Source organism: Amblyomma maculatum, unplaced genomic scaffold, assembly GCF_055883805.1.
Source record: "Amblyomma maculatum isolate TAMU_Amacu unplaced genomic scaffold, ASM5588380v1 scaffold_13, whole genome shotgun sequence".
NCBI lineage: Eukaryota > Metazoa > Arthropoda > Arachnida > Ixodida > Ixodidae > Amblyomma > Amblyomma maculatum.
The window spans coordinates 406701-424461 of NW_028146738.1; the positions used below are offsets into that span (position 1 = coordinate 406701).

At 47.1% G+C, this 17761-nt stretch overlaps 1 protein-coding gene across 1 annotated transcript in view; it reads left to right on the forward strand.

The window, feature by feature from the left end:
* LOC146172082 (protein ABHD1-like) overlaps positions 1-17761 on the forward strand; it is a 43830-nt gene that overhangs the window by 13921 nt on the left and 12148 nt on the right. The window contains exon 4 of the mRNA XM_084585828.1: positions 8026-8148. Within this exon, the coding sequence (XP_084441954.1) occupies positions 8026-8148 (123 nt within the window). The remainder of the gene's footprint in view (positions 1-8025; positions 8149-17761) is intronic.

Below are 17761 nucleotides of genomic sequence, written 5' to 3' on the forward strand. Positions count from 1 at the left end.
GGCGCGAAAAATAACAAACGAGATGGAAGAAGCGATTACTGTTTCACCAACGGAAGACGGCGTCGCAGAGGCACAACTACACAAGGCCTGAGAAGACGACCGCCAGATCTTCGCCGAAAATTCAGATATGTTTTTCACTCATACTTTCTTCTAATTACGAAGTCATAACACCGTATTGTGCGTGAATATGTGCTCGCAGACCATTAGGAGCACGCTTCAGATAGCCGGAATTACGGCACATTGTTCATGCTGCACGCTTTTAGTCGTTTCACATCATAACTGTGACGAGCAGCATCGTGTAACTGCTTCGCCGGTTGTGTACACAAAGAGAGGATTCCAGCAGAGCCCGGTTGTATTGAACTCGAATGGGTTTCGCAAATAATATGATATGGCGATAATTCGACATATATAGAATGGCATCAGGTTGTCTTCAATCTCAAGGCCAGAATAGATTGCACCGGCTCTAAACCGCGCTTCATGTTGTGATGTGCCCTATTGCTGTGCAGCCAGCGTACTGAGTGCCAGGTGAAAGCAACAGGACCAGCGCTAACTCTTGTAACAGTTAGCGCTTGCCCCGTCGTTTTCTTTCCTTCTGTGTGTTTTTCAGTGCACTTTTTCTCCTTCCAACCCAAAACATTGTGCGCTTAAAAACAGAACAGACTTCTTCATATATGCAGATTTTTAAAATTGAAAACTGCGCGACGACGCGCTTTTCACAACGGTTCCTTGAGCCCCCAGCTTTCGGGGTGTAAAGATGGCAACTGAGCAGTTCTGGAACGCAACATCATGGGTTCTTTGCCAACAGTATATTAAAATACCTGCTAGGCCTTAATTCTGCCCTTTTAAAAATAACGGCACTGGTACGACAGAGTAAGGGTACGGGTTAATGGCGTCCCTATGAGCCGAGGAACAAATTCTGTAGGATCTTTTTAACTACGCCTGGGATGTACATTAGGCGCCGAGGATAAACGTACGAAATACAGACTGGAACGTGCGTAGAAACAGGCTAGTGATGGCTCATGATAAATAATGGATGAGCAGGGCAGCCCAGGAACTGCGAGTTGTGAGTAACTTGGGAGGAAGAAGCTGCTGGCGATTACTGCTGTTCTGCTGCGACAGCTTCGCAGAGTTGCGTAACTGGTGAGAAAAATAGTAAGTTTTTCAAGTATGCATCAAAGTTCGCATTCTTTTGTTTTTCATTTCGACCGAATATTTGTAAAATCGCATGCACGGCCCGTAATCTTTGGTGCTCAGTTGTTCCTAAGTAGCACGTGTTTGCTCATATGAAAGGCTCGAGTTTCGAAGTTGTCTGTGTTCTAGCCGATTTCTTTTTCCTGAGCCTCTAAGTCATCTAGCTGGAGTTGAACCTTGGTATTTCCACAGCTCGTCGATCCTCTTGGTCTCCCAGATGGCTGACCTCTGATGCTGCGTCTTTGGAGCACTGATATTTTGGGAGGGGATGGGGGGTTATAACATGAATTCCCACATAGGTGTATCCGAAGCTGCTTAGTGCCCTCGCTTAATTTAAGTGATAGCTAAGCTGACAGCTGCTGAGCTTTTAACCGCATCTAGTCAGAGAATTGCCTCCCCCTGTTTTTCGTTCATCATAAACAAGATTTCCGGCTCTGCAGCTGCTCCTGGGCGTGTTCAATCAGGAGACTGCCTCGGAGCCATCTTCTGCTGCAAGTGATGTTTAATGGTATCATATAGACCAGGCGGATGGCAGCCAGCAGCAGCAGCACTATGTCATATGAAGGAAATTCCAACAAAAGCGTCCTCTCACAGCATTTCCTTCAGTGAACCATGACCAGCGCCAGACCGCTACTTGGTAACAGGTTCAGCCGACTATGGCTAAATGCAAGTCTTTTAGGCATGTTTATTCACTGCATGTACACAGCGGAATCATGTTCAGGATATTATAAGCGTACAAAGTTAAATCGATAAATCGTTTTGGCAATTTGTAGAAGTCGAACATAGGCCCTCTTCATTTAACCTTCCAGTACAACTTTTTGCTTAGGGCTATAACAAAATTATCAATGTACACTGGCGCTCATTCTTGAGTCTTCTGAAACACATGCACAGAATTCACTTATAAGTACACTGAGGACCTCGCCTGTGTAGAAAGACAGAATGCATAAATCAGAAGACATCTTTCCAAGGCACATCAGTTCATGACCCGAATTTCCCTTTATCAGATAGATGCCTTATAGACATTGGAACATTCTCATCCTTTTCAGGAATATATCTAAAATAAAAGGACAGGAACAGAATTTGTTTATCAGGGTGCATTAGCCACAAAATCAGTACACCTAAGTTCTAGGTTTCCCATAAATGCATGCTTGCAAACCAGTATTGAATCAGTGGAGTACGAACTGCACGACAACAAGCTGACTTTAGAGTAATTACCACCGCGGGATCTGTGCTTGTCCTATGACATAAAAATACCGCACAGCAATCATGCAGTGCATGAACTGACTTGAAATGACGGTCGAAATAGTTGTTTTTGTCTACCTTTGCAGGAATCTGGGGATTGCAAAGTGTGAGGCATCAGCTGTTCGCAATGAGAGACAGAGGCGTGAAACAAGGAAGTGGAAACTGAAAAGATGAAAGTGGAGGAGCGTCTCTTTGCTTTAGGAAAGAGAAAGTTTGAGCTTGAAGAAAGAAGTCCCGATTTGAAAGAATGCGACCAGCAGAAACACCTTTAACATTTACAAAAACTGTTTCACGAACAAATCAATGTTTCGAACTTCTGAATGCACAGCAGAAATAATATTGATAACCACATATATATGAGGCATTTTGATCCATGGTATTCTTGCACAGTTCTTTAATGAAGTCTTCGTTTTGGTGGCTGCGTGGTTTTGTGAAGCACTGTCGACTGGCATGGTAAACCCCTAGAGTTGATGGCTCGAGTTTGAAATGAGAAATTTGGCTGTACATACAAAAATGGCAGTTCGCGAGAAGTGCACTTGCTTTGTATCTACGTGGCAGGTTCTGGACGTCAAGCTCCAGATATATATATATATTTTTTTTGAAGTGTATGACGCCGAAAAGTCTCGCAATTTTTCCGAAGCCCAATTTCACGGCCCAAATCACACTGTCTATAGCTTTGTTGAAGGCTTCATGCTCAGGAATCAAGGAGACCCCGCCATTGGTATAGCAGAAGGGGCCACAAACGACAGGCAGAATGCTCGTAGATGAGGTAGTTACGCCGCTGAACAAGCTTTTCAAACAAAGCATATTCTTTGCTGTTTCCAAAGTTACCTGAAAGAGTAATGAAAGAGTAAATAAATTGTATATTACGACGGAATTCCACCTTGCGTCTCTCCAAGCACCAGGCGTAGGATAAGAAAACAATGAGCGACAACGCTTTGTTGAGGCGGGTGTGCTTGCTGGTGCGTAAAGCTGCTAGTTTCATGTTTACTTCTGGGATACGACAAATGTTCACAGATGATCTAATTTGGGCACATTATGGCCAGGTACTCCAGGGCCTGGAATCTTCTGTGGTCACTGAAATAAACGTTTTTGTTTCTATTTTTCGGAATATGGCTCGTGCCGTCCCGTCAATGAACGAAAATGAAAGAAAATGTGTAAGATATCGACTCTCAAAACTGTTATTCTCTCTACGACTTACCTGTGAGAACGTGTCCAACGAGTTCAGGTGGACCCAAGCGTGGTTGTTTTGAGCAAGTCAGGAAATTGCTCTTCAGTGTGTCCGAGAATTGCTTGGGCACAGGCGATAGGCAGGAGCAGTGTCGCATGAAAAGGCCTTCCAGACAACAATTATGGTTTGGCAAGCCCTGGCTGGGCTTTTGACACAGCCTCAACCTCGGGGAGTCAGTGTTGAGATCATTGTTGCGTATTCAGTCACTGAATTGGAGTTGCTAACGCGTGATTGCCGCCATCATTAAATTATTTGATGGTTGTCAGATAGTTTCTGTTTGCTAAATCTAGCCGATGAACAAGTCTTGAACCTGACAACTTATATCGTTGGATGATGGCGACGGGCAGTTAAATGACGACTGCAGTAGAGTAGCCCCTGTAGACAGCAGCGAAATTGTCATGTGTGGAGCATACGGGATGATATCTCGTGTCGCTTATCTACTGTAACCTCATATCAGTGGCACGGGCAGAGGCATGTTATTTTTTATTATTTTGAGTAGCCTCACCATGCTATGTGTAACCTCATATAAAAGTTTGTCTGTAGACTTTACACTACTCCTATGTAACCTCATATAGGTGTCTATCCTGTGTTGTTACCTTAAGGCCAGCTAAGCTTGCGGTGGATTCCCGCTTCATGTACATTTCATCCGTCGAGCGCACACGCATCTCCTCTGTTATTTTTGGTGCAAGAAGACGAACTCGATACGGAAAAAAAATTGTGTCCAATTATCCGATAGTAGCCCTACCTGGACCTGTACTAGATGACCAGTGCTGCATACAGCAAGCGTCAAAGGCTGCTGGCGTGTGTGTTTACTATCCGAAATATTTGTCCTCTGTTTTTTCATAACTGATGGTTGAGAATGCAGCCAGCAGAGCAGCTTCTTCTAGCTGATCTAACTGAGACGTTGGTAAACGCGTGGCGCTTAACCATTTGCCCAGCTGTTCCTGTAAAGAAATCTGCGAATAAAAATGTTCCAAATATTCAGTTCGCTTTGTGTCATTGGTCTCAGGGATGTTCTCGTTCACACGCCTATCAGTCCAGCAACTCACACAGAGCTCTGGCAGTGGAAGTTGAAACCTGTCCTGAAATTTGCGAACGTAAGTGCAATGCGGCGCATTTGGTCACACGTGCGTGAGGCGATATTTCGCAGCCTTTTGAAGATTTTGCCTTGCATACAACGCGTGAAGGTTCCATCACGATGCAGGAGAGCGAGCGACTCTTTGTTACTAACGGCTTCTTATTTTACATTCTTTGCCCGTGCAACTGCCAGCTGATGCGACACTCGAAAATTGAAATTTCAAGCCGAAAGTCAGAGTCAAGAGCGAACATGGTTCACGGTCGAAATGTACTCGTTATACCCTAAGCGGTGTCTGAAATATCTTTTGAAGCTAGAAAAATGCGCAAAAGTTTTGTAAAGCTATTGTATATACAGCAGTTGTTAAGAGACAGTCTTAACCTTGCTAATTTTTCACTTAGCGAGAAAAAACTATGCTGGCTACAGCGATGAGTTTGTAATGGTGGTCAAAATGGCGCCACATTTGTTTAATTTATTTATATATTTATTTATTTACAAGTACTGCAGGCCTTTCTCGGGTCCATGCAAGAGTGGATACAAAGAAATAAAATATGGAATAGGGAAACAAATGTAGGCAAAAGAGGTGCACAATTGTTGCAGACTCGGGCGGGAATCAGCAAGCAGAATGAGGGAAGCGAAGAAGAGGTTTTGGGACGAATAGAGCGCGCGGGAGAGATTGAGCGCCTTGTTGGCATATTGAAAAACGTGATGACAGTCAAGGATTGAAACGCAGCGTAGAGGCGGCCCGGTATCTGCATTCCTTCTTCTATAACAATAACAGTTCATCACCATAGGGGCGTCATGGTGGTAATGACATAAATTTATTCAAGTGAAACGAGCTAGTTGAACACTGGTGGGAACTTCTTTTCGGTTTCAGCTTTACCCACTTTCCAAAAACTTTGAGGCACAGCAAGTATTCTATGTTTGACCATTTTAGTTGCGACAAGGGTAGCGGGACTTGGAGTAGGCTCTTCGCCATCGCTAGAAGTTAACAAACGGCTTTTGCGTAGTCCATTTTGAAGTCGTCACTGCCGAATAATGTGCTTGCGCACACTGAAGATACATTTCGCATAGAGCGCAAAAAGAAAAAAAAAAAGAAAACAGTTTGCGGCGCGGTGCATAAGTTTGACTTAACCGTGAAATGTGTCAAACAGTTCTTTTTTAATGAGGCATTGTACTAGAAAAACAAAGAATGCCCTTATTTAGCACTTTCGTTGTAACAAAAAGCAAGCTTGACCTAAATCTGTTTCAGCATATAACCCCGCTGTCCACCGATAAGTGGGGCAGCGCGCTCCGCTCTAGAGTTATTCTATAGGGTTTGCCTATATAGCGACTCCTATAGATCTCCTTTACTCCGACTACGTCACGAAAATGCGATGGCGCTGTCGTCGTTAGTGACTTTCGCGTGGTAGACAAAACAACGCTTCAGTCGCTTTGCCTACCATGATTGTGCGATGGCTTGCTGCTGCAGGGATATGCTGAGCACAATGCCGACTAATCGCGTCGCTATGACATGTGCCAAAAGGAGGAAGTTTAGTAAGCTCGCACAGGTTTCTTCCCGACAATGGTCGCCGTAAACAGTGGAGAGCCGCCGCGGTGAAGCGCCAAGGTTGGATACCGATGCCTGCTCATCAAATATGCGGCAAACACTTCACCATGGCTAAGCTGGAACTTATTCACCTTTACGCCAGTGCGGTCTACCGGATCAAAGGTCGCGAATAACTCGAGTTTAGCCTTTTTACGACGACGCGTGAAGGGATCTTGGTACTGTTTTAGTGCCGGTGCGGGCGCCGGTGCGCAGTAACATTGTAGAGGAGGCAGTCATATATATGCTGTAATGCGTAGGCCTGTTTCTTTGTTAGAGCATGCATTGATGTTTTACCCATGTAAACTGTTCCTCAAGCCCGTTTTTTCGCTTTGGTAATCGTATGTATGCGCAGTGAGCTGCTGTGCGAGAGATCTGTGTTGCACGCCTCGATCCGTGATATAGATGTTGCATAGGTAAACTTCGCCGCGTTCACGTCAAATTATTTTAATCTACTTCCTGATGGAGATTTCCACTTCACGTTGATAGCTACTGATTTGGATTGGAGCTGCACTTTTTTATTTATGCCGAGCGCTTTTATTTGTATTCACAGTGGCTGATTGTGAATGCAGTTGTGGAGTTTATCCCACATTAACGCGGCCACAGGGGCCGAGACCGAACTGGGCTGCCGTAACTACGAAACCACGGGTGAAGGTAAAAACGGCCCCAGAAAAGAGGTCCCCAGAAGATACAGCCCCGAAAAAAAGGTCCCTGGAATATACGACTCCGGAACAAAACGTCCAGAAAGGTCCCCTAAGGAAGCGGCCCCTAGGAAAAAATGTCACCTAAGAAATTGACGGAAAATCTGCCCGGAACTCACTTCGCAAAAAATTGAACATCTTATTGGATGCCTTTTTTTTTTTTTTAGAATAGATGCAACCATTGTTTGAGCACTGGGTCCTATAACACAATAACACGGCCTTGACAAGCTTGGCCACAGTGCCGCAGCCTCGCTCGTGCTTTTTGCCAACCGTGGGATCGCTGACCAGAGCAGCGCCACCTCAATCGTCTTGTTTGTTTTCAAACATGAAGGAGGTCTATATATAGTAACTCCACTCATATAAGACTATATGATAACTCTACTTTACTCTACGAAGCTAGTAGACGCTGTGCTAAAATTCTTTAAAGCGCGCTATGCTGCGCTAGCGCCCCAATGCGGGGCTTGCAGCGGAGCAGAATGTAAACCCGCTCTTCTCAATAAAGCTTCCAATGTCTTCAATTTATATTCCAACTCCACACGCGGCAGTGAATTCCCTTATTATTCCACGCATAAACTTCAAGGATGAAACGCTTCATCTGCTCGTGTGGAACAGGTGTGATCGTTTGAGACATACTCCGAGACGGATATCAGCTCGGCGGCACCTTTTATAGGTGGTGACTGGGTAGCTGCTAAGCGTATGCGGGATTCGTTTGTTGACCGAGGTGAGCACACAGCGCTGTCACAATATCTGATGCCGCAAGCCAGCGTACATCACTGACTATGACGGGGGCACTCAGAATGCTCACTGCCTAATTGTGAATTTGTATTTGTGAAAGAGCAACAAGTGTGCCTGCTTTAAATACTGCACTGCACATCCGCTGTATACAATTCTTGAAGTTCCTTCTGAATTATTCATCTGATCTTTTTTTCTTTTCTATTTGCTTTTGTAGTTGGGAACAAAAAGCTTACGATAGTTCTTGGCCCACGTGATTTCTGTGCAGAAGGTGGTCCGAGCCGACAAAGTGTTCCGCTGCTGGACCCTGTCTTCTTTCGACAAGCACTACGCAGCTCCTGCTTTCGGTTTCCGATCTGTGCAGCAATTTTATTCCTCCTGCAGCCTCAAGGTACGTGCACAAGCAGGCTTAGAAAAACTACGCCCTTCAACCGGAGCTGGCGTAAGTTTCACGCGGAAGCACCTAACAGCTCATGAGTAGCGTCCGCAGAAAGTGTCCGCTCCATCTGCCAATGAATTAAAAAAAAATTGCCGACAATTACGTTACTTCTAATGCAAAATTTGAGAGCAGCTCATCAGATGTTTCACCTTTTCGATAGACTGAGGCAAATATTTCGAGCAAGACATGCATGTACAATTACAGACAACGTTTTCATTTTTCACATATATTCCTTTAAGAAACGCTCCACTAACAGTTCTTGACTGTCGAAGGAAGCTTTGTGGTCGGGGAACTTAAAAGAGCTATTAAATTATCGGGAGGTCGCGGGAGGCAGCGCGTGGGGCCATAGAAACGTTGCGCGAATAAATAGCAGCGACTGACTGATGCCGCTGACGTCGCTAGCGAGTCAAGTCAACGTGGCTCTGCGTTTTGTCTTGGGATGCACTCCCCATGATCCGCTGATACCGAGCTGGCGCTGCGGCAACCGAAGAGCACCGTCGCCGCCACGCAGAAAAAGGAGGGGGGGGGGGGGGGGGGGGTACACGCAGTGACGAACGGTGGCAGCAGGAGCACGCGCAGCAATCACGGTCGCCGCCACGGAGGAAGAGAAAGAGAGGGGGGGGGGGGGGGGGGCGGGGGGAAGGAGCGCGCGCTGCCCCTGCTGCGCCGATGGTTACTAAGGACAACGCCCACAAAGGCGACGACGACGCCAAACGCAGGAACGGGCGCAAAGGAGCTGCACTCTAAAACAAGAACACTTGGGCCTAGGGTGCGAATTAGAGATGGGCAAAGCGGCTTACTTTAGTGAGCGGCTCAGAACAGCTCAACTCACTGAAATGAGCCGGCTCTTTTGAACAGCTTGCCGGCTCACTTAAAGGTGCACTGAAACGGTCACCAAGAAGCCACTGATAAACGTGTTCAGTGTGTAGAACGAATCCTTTTGAGCATTAACCCAAAGTATGACGCCTTGAAACAAAGCCAGAGATTTATTATTAATTTTTAGAAACAGCGTTTTTTGAAATTTGCGGGCAGAGAGGTTGTCGCTTGCCGGTGTCGCATGGAACTACTTCCTTAAACCTTGACGTCACGGGTGAGTTGACTGGCAAGGCTTGCTAGAAGCACGGCTGGTCCCGAGGGGGAGCGCGCGCTCTTTCTTACGGCCTGCGCTTCGGGGCAAGTTCCCACCTTTCACCGCCGCTAGTTTGTGGCGCTGTAACCCAACCCTGGCTTTTAACCCTGGTCAGTTCAGTTGACTGAACTGGGCGCCTCCCCCTTTCGTGGAGAACAGGCAATAGGGGTTCTGTTTACATCAATTTACATTCCCTTTGCCCTGGGCGTCCTGGAAATGGTGATTCCCTCCCCACTTCTGGAATTCTCGGCTTACGGTCGGAACAGCATTAAATTATTACTGAGAAGCTTCTAATCATGAACATTTGAAAGAAATGTTCAACGCAAAAGCTATGATACAAATGATGCAAATTACTCTTAAATATACTGTTTATTGAATCCTACCTGCTGCATTTCGAACGTCGTGATTCCAGCAAAGTTGGGTACAAGCTTCGATTAAAAATAGTCACTCAGAAGAGTCATTGAAGACTGTGTAAACAAGCAGCTTGTAGTTGTACTTCGTAGTTCTTCATCAAAGGTCCTGAGCTCATATATGTCAAGGTCATAATCTGATTAACTTCCTGGAGGGCTTGTGCACATATTTGGAAGGCTTATACTGTGCGTTTGTTATTTTGTTTGCATGGTTGATGAGAAGTATTCTCGTGAATTTTTCGGCATATAAAGCCGCTCATCGCTTTGCGTAGCTGTCGTCAACACACTTTGGACAGCTTAGTACCTGTGCGCTTTCAAGCCGACGCTCCATGAGCAAGTGAAGAACTTCAAGCGTATTCGTTCGTGGCAAGTCTTTGCCACGCGCTCAAAAAAAGTCACTACTTCGTTCAAAAGAGCAAGGAACTCTGACCTTGAATAGCATAGCCCGCTCCTGTCTTGGCCTTGTAACAGTGCGTACAGAGGATCATCTTTGTCATGTTGTGACAGGCATTTCACAGGACCCGCAACCAAAATCTGTTATTAACTTGGAAATGTAGCCACCAACATATGACAAGCCCGAGTAAGTTACTGACCTTGGTGTAGCCACTTGACATTCCCTGTGGTCTTCTAGCTCGCCGTGAAACTTTTCAGACAGTGTTGCAGCCACTTGTTAACATCAATATCGGGCGTCTCAGCTTCCTTCGGGCTTAACGACTTGACCTTCACAATCCGATCAAGGGCAGCCGTAACGGCCCTCGCATCCAGTTGATCGTTGCCGCCGCACATCTGTCGAATTCTAAAACGTGCCTTAATTGAGTCGTTGTTAAATTTCGTCAGCACAGAACTGACGCCTTTTTGCAGCAAGAAGCATGTTGTCTCCACAGTGGACGGAGTTGTGAAAAGCAAGGCTTGAAATGTCTCTTCTATGAGTGCGCCGTTGCGTGAGGCAACTGAACATGACTGTACATGCCTTATGTATACACTGAACTCGGTTTTTTAGCCAGAGCAAACGAATATAATCCGTATTGGACATCGGCGTCTTGTAGCCACTTCCTGTGTACGAAGTGTTGTATATATCGAACCATTTATTCAACGTTTTTGGGAAACGAATGGTTGCACCCGCTTCTTTAAAATAATACAAGACCCTATATCCACGGTAGTTCTGTAGGTGATGTAGTGCCCCACAAACCTGCGGTAAAAACACTTGAACAGCACGCAGCACATTTTGCTTTTCCAGATTCGGTGGATACACATGTTTCCTTGTAAGGCTTCGAGCCAGTTTCACGGTCATCTGCTTTTGATGCTCGTAGAGCTTCTGAACGTATGTGCCAGTTATAACGTCGCTGCCATCCATGAGTTGCCTTTCGAGGAACTGACTTCGGACATTTTTTATAACATGACACGGGTCAAAGCGAAGGAAGATAACCCGCTCGGGGTCATGCGGATGCGTTGCAACTGTACACTGGCAGCCATTTACCATGTGCTTGAACATTGTGGTGTTTGCCAAGTAGTTATCGGTCACAATTCGAACTATGATAAATCCACACGACTCGACAGCGGCCATCACTTCCTTCGACCACTGAAAAAGGTATTTTCCACTTAGCTGCTTTGTGAAATAATAAGAGAAAGGTATCTTATATTGGCTGTTAGTGCCGCACAGAACAAAGCACATAACCCTGTTCGCTAAATTCCTCTGCGTGTTCGACATGCTGCTTTCGGCCTGTCCTTAAGACCGAACACAACATCTCCTTTGCGGTCATAAATGCATTTCAGCTTTATGCTGGCTTCATCAATAATAATGATGACATATGATGCCTGTTGCTCAGAAGTGAAGCCGCGTGAACCAGTCTTGCTCGCATCGCAGCACTCATTCCGGACGTGGTCGGACTTGGGTCCATGTATTTCTGGAGGGTGCATTTTGCTGGAAAATTCAGCAGCGTGCACCTTCGAGCACGGTCATAACCCTTCGGTGACAGAAATTGCCATATGATGCATTCTCAACTAACCACTTCAGGATAAGTCTGATGTTGCTTTCCATATCGCTCTATTTGGTGAAGCAGAAATACAGCCCTTTTGTCTCCATTCTGTGCGTCCACCGTGATTCTTCCGACCGAAGCATGATGTTTGTTTTTGCGGTAGAATGCAGTGCGTTGTTCTTCCGTCGCGAGTTTTTTTACTAACTTCTGGCTCTTGGAGCGGTGACATGCAACTTGAGAGCGAAGCTTTGAGATCAGAGAGAGGAACCGGCTTGCTTGCTGGCCATCGTTATTCGCAGTTTGCTTATAGTGACGCTTTTAGTGTGTTCATCGGGGCAGTCCAACAGATTGCACTCCACAGGCAGCGATTCAAGTGGCTCAGCTTTTCGCTTGGTTTGTTTTGGAGCTGGAATAGAACGAGCAGCAGGTTCTTTGCGAGGCTTTTTCGCGGGAGGTACTAGGTAGGTTAGATAGCTTTCGAAAGCGGTGGGGACAGCGCCAGGCAAAAGTTTCCTGATGCGGCTCTCTGGAGCGTAGTCCGTCGAAAAAAAGTGCTGGCTACACACGGCCGTAGAGGGCGACTTATCGTCGATAAATAAGTCCTTTCTTGCGATGTTTTTTAGCCATTTGGCGCACAACGCTCCTTGACTCGGTAACTGGTGAAAAGAAACGCCCGGGCATTTCCCAGAGTACGAGCGGCAAAAAGGTACGCAGGAGTACACCATATGGATGCCGATCAGTCCACGTGCAGATTTAACACGAACCAGCCTGAAAAATTTTAACAGCGCAATCAGCAATCAATTGAAAAAATCTTAAAAATCAAACGTAAAAACCACCATACCTGCTTGGCAGAACGCCGCAGCAGCTAATGTGCGCCACTGATGTCCGGTGAATGTTCGCGGTGCCTGGACAATACATGCGGAGGACCCTGTCCGTGCCAGGCGAGGCGAGGCGTCTGCTGGAGTGAGGTTGAGGTAAAGTTCCTTGAAAGTAGCGTCTTTCTGAGAATTTTGCCGCCGCCCCGCGCTCCCTCGCACATCCTCCTCATTCAACTCTCCCATCTCCGCTCTTCTCAACGGTGATTGGCTCCGCGGACCTTCGCCGGAAAAAGCGCGCGAAAGGTTCGCTCTTTTTGTGTTTTTATTTTTAGCTGGCGCCATGGTTTAGGCAGCCGCCGTTGCTAGGAGCGAGATCCCTAGCATTCCGCGCTTGCACTTCGCGCTGTTTTAGTGCAGCGCTATGCCGAGTTGCTGCGTATTTCATTGCCCAAGCTGTCACGAAAAAGGGTTCATTCATTTCGCAATTCCGAGCGGAATGAAGGACACCATTCGAATAAAAAAGTGGTTCAACAACATCGGCAGCAAGAACATCACCCCGGAGAAGACTAGTCACCTCTGCTGCCTCTGCGACGTAATGTGCTTTTGTTCCAAGCGACATGAAACTGCTTGCAAGCGCATCACAAAGCTGATAATCTCACTTAATTCACTGATCATTCTGCGCCGTTATGCGCGTTATTGTTTTGACTTCGTGGTTCCACTCAACGTGCTATATAATAGCGACTGCTGATGCATGCAATGCGCATAAAATAGCCGCTTTAATCTCTGAACTAAAGGTCTCGCTTTTCAACTCTAACGCGTGCAATGAAGGAGATTGGTAATTCATTAATAGGCTTATGTCACAGGAGTGTGTAGAGGACTCTTCCGCAAAAACTTGTCCACAGAGTGTATATACCTATAACCGCACATCAAAATGTTGTCTCTTTAGACCCTCGAAATTAGACCTTGTCCTAATCTGGCAAACATTGGTGTCCAACCTAATTTCAATAGGGCGAATTTACTGGTTACGTCCAAATTTTGGTGTGCCTCCCTCAGAATCTAGCCCCAGGAACCCCCTAAATTTGACCTCACCCGAAGATGGCAAAATTATTGACCAACCTCATTTGCGTATGACGAATTCAGTGGTTACCTCCAAACCTAGGTGGGCCATTGCCTAAATTTAGCTCTCTGCACCCGAAGTTTGACCTCGTCCGAATTCGACCAAATTGGTGTCCTACCTAATTTGCGTATGGCGAATTGAGTGGTGACCTCAAAATCTAGGTGGCCTATTCCCAAAATTGAGCTCTGAATCCCCAGAATTTGACCTGGTCCGAGTCTCACCGGAAATTGCTGTCTATAACCAAGTTTGGGTATGGCCAACTCAGTCTTGACGTCCAAATTTAGGTGGCCCTCCTTAATTATGTGCCTAGTTAACGGGCGTCATGACCATTTTCGTAGCGTAGAGCAGCCGTCTAGTGTGTAAAAAGAAAACAATGCTGTTTGGTCTTGAGTTGATATAGGAGTATTTTACACGTGCGCACCCTGTCGCAGTTATCGACATACGGCCTGTACTTCTTCCACATTTTGCCACTAGAAGAGGTGAAAGTGTTCTGGGTCACGTTTCTTTAATCTAGTCAAAGCAAACGAAAAAGAATATTGGTCATACTAAAATTAGGTTTGACACCAATGTGGACGAACTTCCGACAAGGTCAAGTATCGGTGGTCTACAGCGCTAAATTTTGGAGTACGGACGACACTTCCCTTGGACGACGGGAAATCGGTGCCCTGGTCTTGGCTCTTGGTTTTGGCTCGACGTCACTTCAAGGCCGCCGACAGCAGGAGCTAGATCCGTTTCATGCTTAACAGAAAAAAAAGTTGATATTCGATCGTTTTCAAGCAGCCGCGAAAATTCTTTATTACGAACAAACTTAAGCAGCTGCATGTGCACTGCGCGGTAACAAACTCAGTCTAAACCTTATTGAAATATTTTAGGATGACCATCAAAGCATTTGTTCCAGCCTGTTGCTAGCAACCATCGCATTCCTGAAACTCCGCTCGTTAACAACTGCATTAACTTTACTTCCGCTAAAATTAGCTTGAGTTGAATCTACATTTAACTGAGCATCGGTATGCTGAGAATATTCAGGAATGTTCAAATGTATAGTAAATATTATGCTTAATATATTATGCCGTGTTGAGACACACAGTAATGAAAAGTCAAAAGCAATGTGAGGTGTTTGGAGCAAGCGGTTTTTGTTCATGCCACAAGCGCTCGTAATTTGCACTTTTATTGCGCGTACGAGACGCTAATTTATGTGGCTCGCGGTATAGTCAAGTGAGTCGCATGTCTTACTCGTGTCTTTATTCGATAAGAGAGCGTGGAAAAAGCGCAAACTTAATACCGCGCACGCGTGGCAACCGATTTCTCGGACAGCGAAGGAGCGCAGCAATAAAAAGCGTGCCGTGTGCACCGCGCGCAGCCGGCGGGCGAGGATATTCGAGGAGGAAAGGGAGGAGAGTGTCGCTACTTTCAAATTATCGAGGGGCTTTAGGCTGACCCCCGAAGAACTGACACTTTTGAATTGTGGTGCTGGCGGAGAATCTCGAGAGTTCCTTGAACGGCCAGAAGATCAAATCAGTCGATATTGTCGACCATAAACCCTGACTGCTCATTGGAAGGTCAAATTCTAAAGTTAAAGTTCAGCTACTTTGGTCATCTGATGAGAAGAGATGAGTCGCTGGAGGAAGATTTGATGTTGGGAAAGGTTGAGGGTCACCGCAGAAGGGGTGGTCAGCGAACGCAATGGTTAGATGGCATCCTCGAGGCGCTGCAGATGAAGTTATGTGATGTTAGAAAGATAGTGAGAGACCGGAAATCGTGGCGTGATATGGTCTATAGGGTCACGAACAGTCGGACACGACTGAACCGCTGAACTGAACTGAGGTTGAGTTATGGCCCCTCTGAGCCTTAGGTTGAGTTAATGCCCCTCGATAATTTGAAAGTAGCGACACTCTCCTCCACTCAGGCACTTTCTTCCTCGAATATCCTCGCCCGCCGGCTGCGCGCGCGGCACAGGGCACGTTTTTTGGGGCAGCGCTCCTTCGCCGTCCGGGAAATTGGCTGGCACGCGCGCGCGCTCTTAAGTTAGCGCTTTTTCCACGCTCTGTTATCGAATAAAGACACGAGTAAGACATGCGACTCGCTTGACTGTACCGCGAGCCACATAATTTAGCGTCTCGTACGCGCAATAAAAGTGCAAATTACGAACGCTTGCCGCATGAACAAAACCGCTTGCTGCATACACCTCACATTCCTTTTGACTTCAATACCGCGTGTCTCAACACAGCATAATATTGTGACATATATGCCCTGCATCGCTGGAAGTTGAAGATGACAACTGCCAGCAACAGTAACACAGAAGACAAAGTAGTAGCGATGGTTGATGCTAGAAGAAGGTCGACGCTGCTGTGTTTCTGTGTTTTGTGTGCTGTGCCACCCTGGACTAACCTTCGTGGACTAACCTTGCCACGTATCATCTAGGTGGAGATGAATCAAGATCCCCGTATGTGCCGATTAGCCCATTTGCACTGCCAAAAGCTGGATTTGCGAAGCGGCCGCCACCTACCTGAGATCACAACCACGTCTCAAACAGCCACGATGACCTCCGAAGCAGCCCCTACCACCGCGGGAACATCGCCTCAGCCAGTTGTTCTCACATACATTCGCCACCCTCCCATCTTTAATGGCGACGACAACCCAGACGTTGACGATTGGCTAGATGAGTATGAGCGCTGCAGCCGGAACAACCACTGGGACGCCACCATGATGCTCGCTAACATCATCTTTTATTTGGCGGGAACAGCTCGAACATGGTTTCAAAACCAGAGCTCGTTACCTGGGATGCCTGCTAGAGAAAGCTTAAGGACTTCTTCGGGAAACCAATTGGACATCCTCTGGCTGCAAAAACGAAACTTTCTTCTCGTGTCCAATCCCCCACGGTGCCCTACCTCGCTTACATTCAGGATGTGCTTGCGCTGTGTCGCAAGATTAACACCTCCATGCCGGAAAGTGACAAGGTAGGGCATATCCTCAAGGGTATCGCGGATGATGCGTTCCACATCCTATTCTGCATGGATTGCTCTACCGTCGACTCGGTACTCCAAGTCTGCCGAAAATTCGAGCAGGCTAAACACAGACGTCTCGTACATCGCTTTGAGCGTCTTCCGAACACGGCGGCTACCTCATCCTGCGATGACCTCACCCCTTTGCACCAACCCTCCCATCCCACGACCGCGACTCGGATCGTCCGCAGAGCATTTGAGGCCGTAACTCCTGCACCACTCCCGTCTCCGCTTCCCGACAGCGTTGCCATGATACAGGCCGTTGTCCGCCAGGAACTTGCAAACGTCGGCCTCTCCTCTAGCTCCGTGCCGCCCCCGCCACCATCGCACCCTGTTCCTTTAGTGGCTGCTAAAACCACCAGCACAGCCTCCCCACGTCGCTACCTTGGTCACAACCCTGGAGAGTGGCACACCTCAGACGACAGGCCAATCTGCTTCATTTGCTGTCGGATCAACCACACTTCGTGGTATTGCCGTAACCATTTCTTTCCCCACCCCTCGCTTCTATCACAACGCTGACCGTCGGTGTTACTATGAACCTCGACGCTTTGTTGCCCCACCAGAGGAGCCTCGCCCCGGCTATGATCGACCTGCACACATTCCTCCTCAACCAGATGAACCTCGCACCGAAACCGTCCCAACTACTCGTCGCTACAGCCAATCTCCATCTCCCCGGGCTCGTCGATCCCGTTCACCGGTACCTCCTCGCGACTCCTTCCCATCATACGCCGGCAACTACTCGGGAAACTAGCGAATGCAGCGCCCGGAAGTGACGCTGCATTACCGACCCAGACTGTCAACTCGGAACTGACCATCGCACCCAGACGTAACCTCATGGACATTCTTGTGGACGGAGTCTCATTTTCTGGCCTTATTGAGACTGGCGTCCACATTTCCGTCCTCAGTTCCTCGCTCCGTCAACGCCTCAACAAAGTCCTCACACCCGCTTCCTCATCTACCGTTCGTGTTGCTGATAGCAACACAGCTACTGTGCTTGGTTTGTCTACTGTGAGAATTATCATTGCCGACCGCCATGTCCCTGAGCTATTTACAGTCCTCACCAGTTGCCCTCACAACGTTATATTATAACTCGACTTTTCAACTGCACATTCC